General features: G+C 32.9%; 3 protein-coding genes across 3 annotated transcripts; 1 reads left to right on the top strand and 2 right to left on the bottom strand.

The window, feature by feature from the left end:
• Positions 1-2,932, bottom strand: LOC100527624 (uncharacterized). Its single transcript, NM_001248149.2, has 2 exons — positions 2,514-2,932; positions 1-629 (listed from the first exon to the last, which is right to left on the bottom strand). The coding sequence occupies exons 1-2, from the start codon at positions 2,891-2,893 to the stop codon at positions 185-187; spliced, it is 825 nt and encodes a 274-aa protein (NP_001235078.2). The 5' UTR covers positions 2,894-2,932; the 3' UTR covers positions 1-184.
• A 5,470-nt stretch (positions 2,933-8,402) lies between these two features.
• LOC100798448 (pentatricopeptide repeat-containing protein At2g06000) lies at positions 8,403-11,007 on the top strand. The gene has a single exon (XM_014769948.3). The coding sequence runs from the start codon at positions 8,652-8,654 to the stop codon at positions 10,284-10,286; it is 1,635 nt and encodes a 544-aa protein (XP_014625434.1). The 5' UTR covers positions 8,403-8,651; the 3' UTR covers positions 10,287-11,007.
• Positions 11,008-12,672: 1,665 nt separating this feature from the next.
• Positions 12,673-15,525, bottom strand: LOC100787165 (pro-cathepsin H). The gene is made up of 7 exons (XM_003551066.5): positions 15,040-15,525; positions 14,830-14,945; positions 14,418-14,491; positions 14,066-14,330; positions 13,773-13,904; positions 13,368-13,503; positions 12,673-13,056 (listed from the first exon to the last, which is right to left on the bottom strand). The coding sequence occupies exons 1-7, from the start codon at positions 15,338-15,340 to the stop codon at positions 13,019-13,021; spliced, it is 1,062 nt and encodes a 353-aa protein (XP_003551114.1). The 5' UTR covers positions 15,341-15,525; the 3' UTR covers positions 12,673-13,018.
• Positions 15,526-15,786: the final 261 nt, after the last annotated feature.

Here is a 15,786-nt window from a genome sequence, read left to right as displayed (position 1 = left end):
ACGGGTAAAAAATAACCAAAGCTGAGATATAATAATATACAACACTCAAGTCAGGTGGGTACACATAGGACATTGAGAAGTTCACAAAGTACTGTGCCATTACAAACAAACTCGAATGTGAACCAAACTCATGGGCACTGGCTATCAACTAAAAGCTTATATTGGTGTCAAAAATTCAGTGCATTTAGCTTCCACTACAAATAGCCAAACCAGATATATCATGAGCCTCAGCAACAGAGTGCAGATCAGTCCATGAATATGATCTCCAAGGAGGATTTCGTCCAGTTGAAGAAGGTTGAGGCAGCGATGACCGATTAATAGCACGGGGATGAAGAGGAGGAAGAGGGCATGGAGGCGATATTGAAGTGGAGCTACTACCCTCTTCACTACAGTTCAGAGTGAGACAAGATGCTCCTCCACCTATGTTACTGGGTCGCTTTGATATTCCACCAATGTTTGCGCAACTGCGACTCCTCTCAATTGAGGAGTTACGAGCTATTAAGTTCTTGCGTTTCTTAGCATAAGGATCCTCTGGCTTCACTATCTCTTCCATAGAACTTGCAGCTGCAGCATCTGCTAAGCTTGTGAAGGACTTGGATTTGCCGCTATAGAACTTAGATATGCCTTTCCTGAATTACACAACAAAATTACATTAGTTAATAAAAACTAAAGACTACACTTCATCTAGTGCTCAGTAATCTGGTCATCTTTCAGTTACTGTTCTATCGCATGGTTTTCTATTTTTTTGTTTATAATCTCTTCTTCTCTTCCATGCATATAAATAGCCTGAATCTTGATGAAAAACTCTAGACTTGATGTGAAACAAATAGCTAAAAACAAGAAGAAAATACGGTTGCACTTTACAATTAAGGGATGTTCACTTTGCATAGCAACATTTATATCTTTTTCAACAATAATTTTCCTTTTAAGCTAAAGAACTTCTAACACCTAGAACATGATGCCACTCACATTAGCCCATTACATACAAGTTTTGACATCTTAGAAATAAGGATGACAATTGAATTGTGTAGGAGTGCTAATTTTTAATAACCTTTTTCATAGAATTTTGTAGTTTTCAATAAATTATAGCTATAATGAAGAGTGTGTACAAAAGAATGTGTTAAAGTGTATTATGGATTCATTAATCCATTATCTATCCCCTGTACATACATCATATCAAAATTCAATTATATTAGTGGATCAATGACTAAGATTGGTTTTAGACTCTTAGGCAATAGATAGTTAATGAAGCAACCAAAGTATTTATTAGATATCCGCAAGGTACAAAGTCAAAGAGTGAAATGTATTTGGCCAAAAGAGTCTAGATGCATTTATTTGAGTGATATTAAGGTGAAGAATGAGCTGTATTTGAAGAAATGTCCAGATGCATCTATTTCAGATAAATGAAATAGTGCTTTATCGAATTGGGTCGTGGATGGGTCATGGGTTAAATGGTTTAGGCCTTAGATAAACTGTTTCTATAAGTACTTACAAAAAAAAAATGAGAAAATAAAATAAATTGAACTTTTCAATTGAACTAAAATCAAATTATACACTTAACTTTTATAGAAGCTCCTTTCTTTCAACTTCTTCCGTATCTAAGGTGCATAATTTGATTTAATTTATGGAGAAATTCAATACTACATTTTAACTTTTTGTTTTCTTTTCTACAAGTGTTTATGGATAAATTTATTCAAATAAGACCTTTATAACTCTTTAATGAACTCTAAATGCATGAGTGGTTTATTTCTATCCATCAACTTTATTTTAATAAAAAAATTCATACAAGTCCATCCATTTGCCATCACTTAGAAGTCAATATATTATGTTGTAAATTTCAGTATCTACTCTACAAATGCACCATTATGTTGCTTAATTTGTCTTCGTAAAGGAAGAGGTTCACCCTACAGCTATATTAGAGATAACGAGGTCCTATAATAATTAACCACGAACTTTGCCCTTTTCCCATTAAAGGGCGAATATTATAGAAAGATGCTCTATCTCAATTCACCAATCTTTTGGTGGTGGAGATCCATTATGCTAATCAATTTCAATTTTCAACACTCCTTTAAGTAAACGTCTGGAACTAGATATATTCTGTAAACCACTTACCCCAACCACAAAAGCATATCACTAAATTAATTAATGGATTATCTTATCTTAAGTGAGAGAAAATGGTATACAACTGTGTGGAATTTTTCTCAAGATAAACAATATCCACAAACCCACGACCTAGATGCTTCTTCCCGTAGTGGTTTATCAAGATAAAATAAGAGAACCGAATCATCATCACCAATTGACATCACTGGTAATAGTCCGAACCCCTAAGGAGTAAAACAGTCATTTTCTAAAGCTGCTAAAAGAAAAAACATGTTTTGTGCTCCTAACTCCAAATAGAAACTGAGTAACAGAACATAACCCGAAGACCCCAAATCAACGATACTATATTACCAACGCAAAAAGTTTGAAACTTTTGGAACACCCAGTAAAGAAAAACACAGAAAAAAACTTACTTGACGGGTAAATCTTCCTCTAGATCATTGATGGTATCCAAAGGGCCTTTGAAGGAACTCTGAACCTCAACTTCGACGGCGTCTTCCCGGTCGGAGGAATCTTCCGACGAGATGCTGTTCCTTCCGATGGAGGAGTCGGAGCTGGAGTCGGAATCATCCTCCGGAAAATCACGATCGCAGATCGCGACGCAGTAAGCGAAGGAGGACCGTCCGATCGTAACTCCTCCGTTATTCTCCAGAGCAAACGGCATCGTTTTGGCAGAGACGAGATAAAAGGATGAAGAAAGGGTTGAGTGTGAAAATGAAAGACGCAACGCAACAGCAGAGAGGGTTGGGTAGAGTTTGTGGGGTATAAATAGCGGGTGGGCTGTGTAGCACATGGGTATCAGATTTTTCTCGCCATTGTTGATCACACATTAAAAGAAAACAATGATTTTTTTAATCCAAAGTGTTCAATTAATCTTATAACAATTGTCGTAGAAAATAAATAAGGAATAAATAAAGCGTGAAGGACGGTGACATCTTATCCTCATCGAGTTGAATAATAATAATAATAATAACATAACAAGTCTCTTCTTCATACCAAACCAGATGTTAAAATATGCTGTAAGAAAATATTATTTACAGTAATATTTCCTTTTAAATATAATAAATATATATTGAATAATCCTAAACGTTTTAATTCTTCTATCAAGATTAGTGCCTAAAAGATAGAAGATTATCCGTTTGCAAAATAATAAAGCGCACATATTTTTCTTTTTCTTTGTTTTTTTTTTAATTGGACGCTTCTGGTGAGGATCGAGAAATGGTTGACTGTGGACCGTTTGATTAGGGATTGGATATGATCTTCGAAATGGATCAAGTGGATCCCACATTTCTCACCCACCATTTCGTGTTTATTCCTTCCTTTCTGCTTTATCTTTTATTTTATATTTAACTAATAATGAATAATTATAGAATATATTCTCTTAAGCCATTTTCCCTTCTCACTGATTATACTACTAATTGGCTTTTCCATAAAAATCAACATGTTTCGCCTTATTTAAGTCTTTTCTACTAATTGACACATTTGTCTTTTATCTATAATTTTTTTTTTTTTACTTTATGGCTCTATGTAAATTCAAATAATTAAATGTTATATATGAGAATCTAGTTAGGTTGATTAATCAAGATGTGTGAATGAGTTGCGATAAATCTTTAGAATTTTTCTTTAATTTAAAAGTTATATTTCTTTTAACACCTAAACATCTTTTAACAAATAGTTTACGAAAAATTAAATAATTAATCAAATATAAAACATCTCAATCGTCAATAAAAAAGTTAACAAATTTTAATAATTTATTTAAGCAAATGATAAATGTCCACTCGATCTTGGGTTGGGTTGGGGTCGGAGAGAATAGAGGGGGAAAAAAGGAAAAAAAATAAAGAGAGAATATGATAGATTTAATATATATTTAATATTTCTAATTACTCTATTTTTTATGAAACAGATCCTTGTGCAAAAGAGCTTATAAAAAAAGGTATACTTTAGTTTTTGTCTTTCAGATACAAAAGGCATTTTATCTGGTCTTTAATTTAAAATCATTAATAATGTTTTTAGATAATCTTAATAATATAGTTGAATTGCACAAATTTCATTTACCGAGCTGGATGTGTGTGTAATCTTCTTCTTTTTTTCGCTTACTATGTGTGTGTAAATCTTATAGTAAAAGCATTTTACCAATGCTTTATTTATTTTTTTGGTCAGTGGTAAAATCGTATAGTAAAACTCCATTTATCTTTTTTATCATTATATGTAATTTCTAAGGTTGTTAAATTCATAATAAATAAATTAGGAATAGTGTGATTGGCGGCAATGACTAATTTATTCTATAATAATAATAATAATAATGTGGAAAACATCAACAACGAGGAGGGTCGCGCGTTGCTGACAGAGCAGTGGCCGGCGGGAACTTGTCCCTAGACTATAAACATAAGGATTATGCCACGTGTCTCCAAAAAACAAGGATTGTGACACGTGTCTTACAAAGTAATTCTAGATAAGGCCTGCAACTAATTCTGTCTTTGTCGCTGGTGAAGGAATAAGGGCCATGTTTGGATGGATAGTTTGACATCATTGCATCATTTGGGGTCTCACATTTCAGCCTTTTTTGTCTGGGCTTTTTCAGCGCTTCTTGAGTTTTAAATTTAAATCCTTAAATATTACTGAAATATATATTCAAGTATTATTGATCTTATATACTTTATAAAAATTAATAAATTAATTAATTAAATTTGTAATATTGAATTTATAAATGATTTTTTATTTCTTAAAATTATCTTTTAAACTATTTGAGTTTATTTTATTATTTTTTTCATTTAATTAATTAAAAAATCTTCACGTCAAACAATATTTTTTATAAAAATAATTAATATAATAAAAAGTTTGGGAAAAGTTTTATAAAACATAAAAAAAAAAATATTTACACTGCATTAAACATACAAGTAATGTTTTATTATTAGTAAATATAAGAATTGTTCTTCAACTTTAAATAAATCAGACCTAATTAATTTCCTCACGATCACGCATAGAAATGTTGAACCAAATTTTTTAAGAAATGTCGCGTCGGACTCTTTTTTCTTATCTATGATTATCAAACTCTTTGGTTAACTCGTTAATTTTTACAAATTTACGAGTTCACTTGTCATCTGCGAGTATTTTTAGTATACTCTAGACAAACTTTAAGTAAACTCGGTACACTCTCGGGTTTAACACCAAGTCAACGAGTTAGTAAGTTAAAAAAATTAGACCAAAATGGAAGTCATTTTTTATTGTTTTCTCTCTTGATAACATTCAACATACATTCATTTAATATTTATTCTTAAATACAAAATTTTCACCTTTAATAATATCAAACTTTTATTCTTTAATAACATCAAACTTTCGATGAGAATGATCTATTACTACTATAACCTCTGCAAGTTATTAGATGTATTATTACTAAACTTGGTTAATTAAATATTATGAACTTTATGATTTACTATTTTATTTTATTATATTATTGAAATGTTTAATTAATATGTTATTTATAAATATTTTGTTATTATTTTTATATAAAGTAGACTCTTACAAATTGAGTCACGAATTGAGTCTATAAAACTCTCACGAATTTGCATAAATTCTAAAGTTTGATAATTTTACGCTTATGTAGTCCTGAATGTAGTCAATCCACCACTTCTGTAAATATGGCAAATTAACCTCTTTTATTTTTTTTAATGAGCCACGGTATCCACGTCTGAAAATCAATTATTAATTTTTAAAATATTAAATTTTATTTAAGAGATTAATACCTTTCCACATATATTTTTAACCATATTGATAATTAAATATTTGTTTGATAGAATAGAAATAAAGAAAAGAGTAGGGAAAAATTAAAATTTTAGTGTGTATCTCATACTTTCAACATACTATTTTAATTCAAATATCTATTTTATTATTTTTTAGAGGCATCTTTCTTTTATTTTTATTTACTCAATTTTTATTTTTTTAATAAATAAAGCATAAGTGAGTTTTATCAAGATGAGTGTTAGCAACATTTTTATTACTTTTTGAAAATTATTTTTATTGATTAAAGTTTATACACGTCTTACAAGTTTTAAAATAAAATATATTCAATGATAAATAAAATGAAAATATTTAATGAGATTCATATAAATTCACCTAATAAAAAAAGAACCACAAAAATAATGATAATAATAAATGTGTTGTTTTGTTAAATATTTGCAATTCAATATTTAACATTTTATTGAATTGTAATGAACAAACCCAAATGGTTGGCATCACAAGAGTGAGATCAATTACTAGCGTTGGATCCTTGGCAGAAAAAAAAAAAAAAACTCTCTTGTTAGTCTGGCGAGAGAAAATTAATTGGGTGTTAAATAGAAAGTTTTATATATCACTTGATTATATATAAAAAAATATAATTTAATTATTTATTATTGTTGAGTCATACATTAAATCACACTTATTGGGTCTTGAAAATGACGACATTATTAAAAAAAATTGTGGGAAAAATATCAATTTACTAATTTAAGTTGGAGTAGAAGATTTGAATTGGGGTGATTTTATCAATGAAAATTGTAGGATGCGATGATAAACATGACATTAAAAATAATGTGGGTACTGAATTTGTATCTTCCTCTATGCATAATGACATGTATATGTTAAGATTCATTTTCTAATCCTTGCTGGAGGCATTTTGTGTTTGTATTCGGGATAGGGACTAAGGTTTCGGTAGGTAGGTGATGGAGGAATATGATCCTTATAGCTCTTGGGGGCTGTATACAGGATACTCGTTGGGTGTATTTGCTACTCAATGTTTACTTTTAGCACCTCTGGTGCTGTTTGTTAATATATTACTACTGCAGATAAAAAAAATGACATTGGAGATGACGGAGAGATAAAAAGTCTTGAAATTCATGATAAAATACCTATAAAAAAAAACACACTCTTGCAGCATTGTCAGTGAAAATTGGGAGGATTTAATCTACTTTTTTTTTCTTTTTTTTTTATCTTTATCTGATTTTGTTTAAGATGGAATATAAATGTGTCATGTTAAAAGAATGTCTATATTTAATAGAGACGGCTGAAGGACCTGAAAGATATAAAAGGTATGATGTCTTATTTATTTATAAAATAATTTATTAAAATTATCATTGTTTTATTTAAAATTTATTTTTAAATATAATTTTATAATAAAACTTTTTTAGGTATATTAAGACTAAAAAGAAATTTTAATCATTTTTTTTGGCCTAAAATTTTTGTTTGGATTGTTTGGACCTTAAAAGAAACATACTATTGCAGCATTGCCAATAAAGCCCCGTATGGTGTGCAAATTCAACATGGCACAGCCATAAGCCCATGGCTATGGCATCCATTGCCATATGGTGTGCACCACATTAAAAATGGCAGACAAAGAGTTTTTCTTCTCTATACTTATTTTCTTTTTATTATGGCAATGAGTTGCTTTGTTTTAACTTCAAGCGTAAGAGAGTCACCGATCACCCATGTTTGTGGCAATTGGCCAAATAAACCAAAATAACTCATAAAATTAAATAAACAGCAGAATTGTCTCTAAAATGCAGCGACTTTTTTATTTATTTTTTAAAAAATCAATCCAATTTAAGTATTATATAATGATACAACACCTTACATACTTGCTTAATCAACTAAACTAAATCCATTTATGAGTTTTGATCTCCTTCTAAAAGTTAAATAATAACAACAATTTATGCTTTGAAGACTAAAATTTTAAACAAACACCAAGTTACTAATTACCAATATAAAATGAATTCAATGATATTTTCTATTTCAGTATTCGAAATTATGAAATCATACAAAATTCAGTAAAAAAATATTTTTTGATGATAAAATATATTGTTGATATTTTAAATTAAATCAAAAATTTAAAATGTGAAATTATTTATGAATTTCATTTTAGAAAAATATTTTACATCAACTACATTTCCAAAAATATTTATAGAACACATTTATCAATATTAAAATTTAAAACTATACATTATTATATTTATCCTAAAACCTAAAGAAAATTAGCTTCTACCAAAGTGATACATTCATTTTTCCCCTTTCTTTCAAATCTACTTTTAAATACTAATAGTCTAATAATACTAGGTTAATCAGAATAATGAGTTCAGATTCTTTAAATAAGGTCACAAATTAAAATCATAAAAAAAATGCAGATAAAAAAGGATTTCATATAATTTTTTTTTAAATACTTTGTATTTAAAAAAAAACTACATTTAAATCAGCTTTAAAATATTTGATTTGAAATAAAATAAACTATTTTGTATGCATGAGTCATGACAGATAAGGATACCCCCTTTCCGGAACGAAGTCAACAAACCCCTAAACCTTCCTCCTCCTATCAGTATTACAGTATAGCTATCAAACGCAGCAACTATACACACAATACAAAATCCTATCTTTGGGAACGATTATTTTACTTATGAATTTCGTTCGATAAAGTTAAAGATGTATTCTTTCTTCGATGTTGGGAGAAGGGGTGTTTTGATTTTGAGGAATATAGTATATGTATTCCTGATTTCGAACAACACTTCCATTAAACTCTGAAGAGGGTCATGCTTGCATTTCCTTATGGCGTAGAAAAGCTGATGACTTTCTCATTCTTCACCGCTATTCGAGCTTCCCATTACCGTACTCTTACTCAGGCAACAGCTTCTGATAAAGGGTTAATCATAACAACACCTGATTCCTGGTTTGTCAAGATTGTTTCTACCCTTTTTCTATGCTCTAACTCTTTGGATGATAGGTTTTTGGGTTATTTTCGTGAGCACTTAACTCCTTCTCATGTTTTGGAGGTTGTTAAAAGGTTTAACAATCCCAACCTGGGTTTCAAGTTCTTTCGGTTCACTAGGGAGAGGTTGAGTATGTCTCACTCATTTTGGACTTATAATATGCTTTTGAGGTCCCTTTGTCAAGCAGGTTTACACAATTCAGCAAAACTTCTATATGATTCTATGAGGTCTGATGGGCAATTGCCTGATTCTAGGCTTTTGGGATTTTTGGTTTCTTCTTTTGCACTGGCTGACAGGTTTGATGTTTCAAAGGAATTGCTTGCTGAAGCTCAGTGCAGTGGGGTTCAAGTAGATGTGATTGTTTATAATAACTTTTTGAACATATTGATAAAACATAATAGATTAGATGATGCCATTTGTCTATTTAGGGAGCTTATGAGATCACATTCTTGTCTAGATGCCTTCACCTTCAACATTTTAATCCGGGGTTTGTGCACGGCTGGAGACGTTGATGAAGCTTTTGAGCTTCTCGGTGACATGGGAAGTTTTGGTTGTTCCCCTGACATAGTTACGTATAACATTCTATTACATGGTTTATGTAGAATTGACCAGGTTGATAGAGCACGGGATTTACTGGAAGAAGTTTGTTTGAAATGTGAGTTTGCCCCTAATGTTGTGAGCTATACGACGGTGATATCGGGTTATTGCAGATTGAGTAAGATGGATGAGGCCTCTTCTCTTTTTTATGAAATGGTTAGATCCGGAACCAAGCCTAATGTGTTTACCTTTAGTGCCCTTGTTGATGGTTTTGTTAAGGCAGGTGACATGGCTTCTGCACTAGGAATGCACAAGAAGATACTCTTTCATGGTTGTGCTCCCAATGTCATTACTTTAACTTCATTAATTAATGGCTATTGCCGAGCTGGATGGGTGAACCATGGCTTGGACCTATGGCGTGAAATGAATGCGAGGAATATTCCTGCAAATTTGTATACCTACTCTGTTCTTATCAGTGCTCTATGCAAGAGCAATAGACTGCAAGAAGCTCGCAACCTTTTGAGAATATTGAAGCAGAGTGACATTGTTCCGCTGGCTTTTGTCTACAATCCTGTAATTGATGGATACTGTAAATCTGGGAACATTGATGAGGCTAATGCAATTGTAGCAGAAATGGAGGAGAAGTGCAAGCCTGATAAGTTGACATTTACCATTCTCATTATTGGGCATTGTATGAAAGGAAGAACACCTGAAGCAATTGGTATCTTCTACAAGATGTTGGCATCTGGTTGTACCCCAGATGATATCACTATTAGAACTTTAAGTTCCTGTCTTTTGAAGTCTGGGATGCCTGGTGAGGCTGCACGCATTAAGGAAACTCTATTTGAGAACCAGGAATCCATTCTTAAAAAATCTTATCATGAAAGTATGAATGCAGATAAGAAAATTCCTGTTCATTAAAGTCTACTGCCAAATCAGTGGTTAGTCTTAAACACTGCCTTCCACTGTTTTGCTTTGGGGAATACATTCATCTGGCAATGCGGTCTCTCCAAGGTTTTGCTGTTCCACTAAAGTTGAATTTTTGTTTCTTATGTTAAATTGGGTATACAAGAAGATATTGGTGTGACACCTAGCAAGGATAAAATGAGAGAAAATTCCTGTTCATGATAAAAAATCTTATCATGAAAGTATAAATGCAGATAAGAAAATTCCTGTTCATTAAAGTCTACTGCCAAATCAGTGGTTAGTCTTAAACGCTGCCTTCCACTGTTTTGCTTTGGGGAATACATTCATCTGGTAATGTGGTCTCTCCAAGGTTTTGCTGTTCCACTAAAGTTGAATTTTTGTTTCTTATGTTAAATTGGGTATACAAGAAGATATTGGTGTGACACCTAGCAAGGATAAAATGAGAGAAAATTGACTTAGGTAATTTAGATGCATACAAATAATTTCACTAGAGACATTGGTTAGAAGGGTAGATCGTATGATTTTTAGGCTTGTGAAAAGGAGCAGAGGGAGATCAAGGACACTGGAGGAAATTATTGAAAGAGATCTCATTGTAAATAATATCCCTAAGCATTTGGTTTTTAGCAGAGGTCAATGACGTCATGTAATTTATGTATCCAACTGCACCTAATGAGATTAAGTTATTATTGACTTGTTTTATGCTAAATTGGTTCCATTTTCCCGAGTTTCTTTATTATACAGTTTTAGTTGATTTTCCGGTTCATTTTATGTTTTTAAGTGTACTTTACCCAAGATTGTATTGAAGTGTTCTTGAATGAAATGGCAGTTAGCTCGTCGAAATTTCATAGTAAAAAAAAATGTTGCAAAAATAGAGGAAGATTATTAGTGAGGATTTACAGAAATGGAAACATTTGGATAAGAGTGGGAATTGAAAGTTGGTGCATATAAGATAGAGAGATGATTGTCTAATGGAATTCTTCAGCATTATTCTAACTCAGACTTTTGAAGAAATATTTAGTGTATTTGGGTAAAGAAGCATTTTCTCTGGTTATACCTTGCAAGTATTTTCGTAATCATCCACCTTGGTCTTTTTTTCTTTTCTGAAAAACAAATAGCAACTTATATTATGTGTGATCCAGGAAATAACATCTTTAAAAATCTTCAATTTTCTTTCAAAATGGGATCCAGGAATATTATATGTGGTATGAAATCATCCTCTTTTTTTGCAGGACTTTGGCTATGGGAAAGGTCTGTTTCCTCCTAAACTCATTGCATTGCATTGTTTTTCTAACCCCTCTTTTGTTATCATGTTCAGTGAGTGCAAACAAGAACTTCTTTACAATATATCAACGTCTGCTATCTTATACTACCTTACAGTGAAGAACTCGAGATAGAACCTCGACTCTTGTCCCTGTTGTTCAAAATTGTGCATAAAATAGGACAATCCTGGCAGGTCAATTTGGTTAAGTGCTGATATAGTTCTGCATAGTAAAATCCTTGGAATTAATCATAAATGGGCAAGGATACATCATGGGACCATGAATTATAAATGGAAGCTTCTTTGTGGTGTTCTGCTAATCGCCTTTTTAGGGGTGTTGTGGTAGATCTATGCTGTGTTACATGTTTCGTATGCTTTATTTATTTATTTTACCTTTATTTCTTGGTATAGTTTGCGGATTTCATATCCTGTTGGTATAATGGCCCTTCAGGTTAAAAAAAATTATATTTTTTCTTGATTTGATTACTCATTTGGTTTCAATAGTTACAAAAACTTTCTCTTTTAATTATTTAAAAGAATTTTTTTTAGTCCCAGTATTTAAAAACACCATCGTTTAAAAACTTTCTCTTCGTGGGATGGTTTGTTAAATAGATTATGGCTCTGCACTCAACCCATTCTCAGCAGTGGTTGTCAGTTTTACAATGGGGTTTAAGTTTAACGCTTTAGAACATGGCCGCTCTTTCATTTTCTAGTAATTCAATATTTCTGCAATTAGGACTAAACTGGACTTTGATGTACTAAGGACTGTAAATAGTCTTATTGGGTTGAAATAAGCGAAGAGTAACACGTCGCTAACACCAAAGAATTGTATAATAACAAACGATTCAAATATGTTTTTAGCCTCAAGTCTATTTTTAGTTCTCTAAATAAAAACTTGTATTTTTAATTTCTCAAATTTGTAAAATATTTTTCTTAGTCCTTCTTAACGTAAAAGAGCACCACAAATTTTGGCATCCAAACCGTAAAAAATCGATTAAAAAAAGACTAAAAACAACATTTCACAATTTCAAGGAACTAAAAATGTAATTTTAATTTGGACAAACTCCTAAATTTAAGGGACTAAAAATATAATTAAAATTAAAAAGTAATATTGAGATGGACTAACCAAATAAACTTTACTCCATTGGGACTGATGATAACTCAAGTGTGCGCAGATTTTACACAGCACGCTATCCTTACATTGCTAGAGATTGGGGAGCATAACACAGTTTATAATTTCTATGATACCTCTATGTGACAAATGATTTACAGTACGATTTTGTAATGTGATTCAGCTCAAGGAGAATGAACATCCCAATTCCAAACTTATTTTACAGATAAACATCAACATATACTGTAAATTTTTATCGCAGTACAATGTTTCACCCTTTAAGATGGACGATACGAAGCATGACGTGCAAGGTGCAGTTACACGGGCATATCGGGCACCACATCTCTCTGCATACATTTAAGCCACAACAGGATAAGATGCACAAGTTGCAACACCTGAAATTAAATCAAAGGGGTTAGCAAAAAACAGAACCGAAAAACAGAACTATAACATTAATAACAACTGTAGGAAGGCCAAATAATCACCAGGACATAAAGGATTTGAAATTTTTGTAATTGCTTTCGGTATCACAATCAAAAGGCCCTTCCCACAACATAAAGGATTTTTTTTTTTAAAAAAAAAAGGGTTAGTTACTCCTTGCTTAATTAGTGCGAGACTATTTTCCTTTAAAACTTTCGAAATGCATACAAAATAACCAATCAAATTTAATTATTCTTTTAAGAATTTAGGTCCTGTGGATCCTTACCGCACATATTCTTCCCTAATTCCATCTTGAAGTAACCATTGTCACCCCAGTTGCTTCCCCATGAATTTTTAATGATCCAATATGGAACACCATCTTCAACTCCATACCCAACAGCAAGAACAGCATGATTTACATCCTGCCACACAAATTCATATTTATTAATGTCCCATCAATGACTGTCTTAATCCTCTACATCTTAAATTTGAATTATCGACATGCAAAATATATCTATGATAGATGCCAACAGTTATAAATATGCATTGAGAACAGCAACTTTGATTCGAGATAACCATAAGTTCAACACAAACAACCGATGAATTGAACTTGTAGCTAAATATTTTGTTCTGAAAATTGCATTAACACTAGATTGAGAAGGGTGAGCTAATTCTCTTGCAGAATACTCACCATGGGCGTGCTACCACAAATGGTACTAGTGTAAACTCCATTATTGTAGAATCGGAAGTCCTTCGCTACCTCAAATGCCACACTAACTGGCCGAACAAAAGCAACCGCTTGTTTCAATTCATCCTCAGCACCCTACACCCAAGACAAAACTAAAACCATTAGAAAAACCACATATAGAAGCAGTTGAAGTACGAATGATCTGATTCTGCCATGTCTCCCAAGGGTCAACTGTAATGTTACAGTTATCCACACACATCAAGCAGAAGCAGAAACCTATCGATCAGTTTAATTACCAAAGTGATATTGATAGAGTCAATGACTCGAACAGCAACGTTTTTAGCTGTAAATTTGCAGACACCATCTTTTCCGGTGTAGGGATATGCTTCTTCTGTGTCGAGGCCACCATTGTATTTAATGTATTCAAAGGCTTGGGATGGCAAACCACCATTACAGCCAAAGTTATTGAAAGCACCGGCACAGTCCACTAGCTGCTGCTCAGAAAGACTGATATTCTTCCCAAAGGCCTGTGCGTAAGCTGCCTCCAATGCACCAGTTGTGCTGCACATGACAAGTGCTGCGGTTAGAAGAATGATAAATTATAATATTTTACTCATTCCAAAGAGTTTCTCGGCCTCAAAAAGCAACCTGAATGTCCAGCAAGATCCGCAGTTGCCTTGATCTTTAACTTGGCTGACTATACCTTCTTTTCTCCAGTCTTTCTGCAAGCACACAAGAACGAAAGGATATGCTAAAATGACCCATGCATATAAAATCAAGGAATCACTGCAGTGGTGGTTTAATCATATATGAAAAACCAGTTATGTAGCATGGCAGGAAATACTAACTCATACAACAAGTAAGCCAATGCCACATTCTACTTCTATGCAATGCACTCTCTATCTACTCAGTTACATGATCAGATATTCACATCATTTTATTCCAATCACAGTTCCCTTGTACTGGTTCCCATTTTCCAAAATGCGCATTATTCAGTTGACGATTGATGTTCATTAATTACACGAAATGAAGCAGTAACAGATAGAGTCGGCGAAACTACCTCGTCAGGAAGAACAGCATCGGTGAGCCTGTGGTTGCCTTTGAGCGTGGCAGAGCAATTCTGAGGAGCGCCGAGCTTGTGTCTGGTGAACTCCTCCCAAGTCCAGTCAGCAAAATCTGCGAGTCCAGAATTCACAATTTCACATTAAGTCAAAATCGAAGTGAGGATGAGAAGAGGGTGAAATAGTGATTCAGTGACTGAGGCACATACGATTGACGCCGAGCGTGTAGGTGAGAGACCTCCTGTTGGTGGATCTGATGAGTTTAAGATTATCAGAGAAGATCCGGAAGCGGTTGCGGATCTCGTCGACGGAACGGTAGCGCTTGCCGTGGCGGCGAGCGAAGCGGGCGAAGGAGAGAGCGTGGCGGCTCTGTCCGATCACGTCCAGCACCTGCGACTCCAAGTCCGACGCTAAACGGATAGGGTTGGCATCATCGAAGGAGGAGCCCGCGACGGCGACGGCGACGGCGACGGCGCAGAACGCGAAAATGAGCAGTGACAAGCGTGCCATCTATCTCCCACAAGTATGGGCTTCTTCGTCAATGTGATATTTGTTTTGCTATGGCTCTATTGGCTGGTTTTGAAGACGACGAGGATTGGCCACTACTTCTATGCGAAATGACCGAAATGTCCTTCGCTGAATCTTGGCATTGCTTTCCAAGAGTTTAAATTTATTGAACTCGAGTTAAATGCGTTATTATTAAAATGGATATGAACGTTTATATGGATTAAATACTAATATTTAATATTAACTTAAAAAGTCACGATTCAAAATAATATAGTGTTTTTAAATCTTTCTATGATATATTCTTTTTTTACTAATCTTTTTTTTATAATATATATTAAATATTTTCCATGTTTTTTTATTTAATAATTTCTTTATAAATTACTAATTGGATTGATAAAAACAAAGATATTTTTTCTCTTAGAAATGTCTATAACTAACTTCCCAACCAA

This window comes from Glycine max, chromosome 17, assembly GCF_000004515.6.
Source record: "Glycine max cultivar Williams 82 chromosome 17, Glycine_max_v4.0, whole genome shotgun sequence".
In the NCBI taxonomy this organism is placed as follows: Eukaryota; Viridiplantae; Streptophyta; class Magnoliopsida; order Fabales; family Fabaceae; genus Glycine; species Glycine max.
The sequence above is the reverse complement of the archived record's forward strand: the minus strand, read 5'-3'. Positions and strand labels throughout refer to the sequence as shown.

What these genes read in the sequence shown, in the direction of transcription:
- LOC100787165 (XM_003551066.5), bottom strand. Translation starts at nt 15,340, where the DNA reads ATGGCACGCTTGTCACTGCTCATTTTCGCGTTCTGCGCCGTCGCCGTC. An exon ending in CTACACGCTCGGCGTCAATC is followed by an intron (nt 14,946 to 15,039) that starts GTATGTGCCTCA and finishes CTGGACTCGCAG; the next exon opens with ATTTTGCTGACTGGACTTGG. An exon ending in TTTGTGGTAGCACGCCCATG is followed by an intron (nt 13,504 to 13,772) that starts GTGAGTATTCTG and finishes TTTGTGTGGCAG; the next exon opens with GATGTAAATCATGCTGTTCT.
- LOC100798448 (XM_014769948.3), top strand. Translation starts at nt 8,652, where the DNA reads ATGCTTGCATTTCCTTATGGCGTAGAAAAGCTGATGACTTTCTCATTC.
- LOC100527624 (NM_001248149.2), bottom strand. Translation starts at nt 2,893, where the DNA reads ATGTGCTACACAGCCCACCCGCTATTTATACCCCACAAACTCTACCCA. An exon ending in GAGGAAGATTTACCCGTCAA is followed by an intron (nt 630 to 2,513) that starts GTAAGTTTTTTT and finishes TGTGTAATTCAG; the next exon opens with GAAAGGCATATCTAAGTTCT.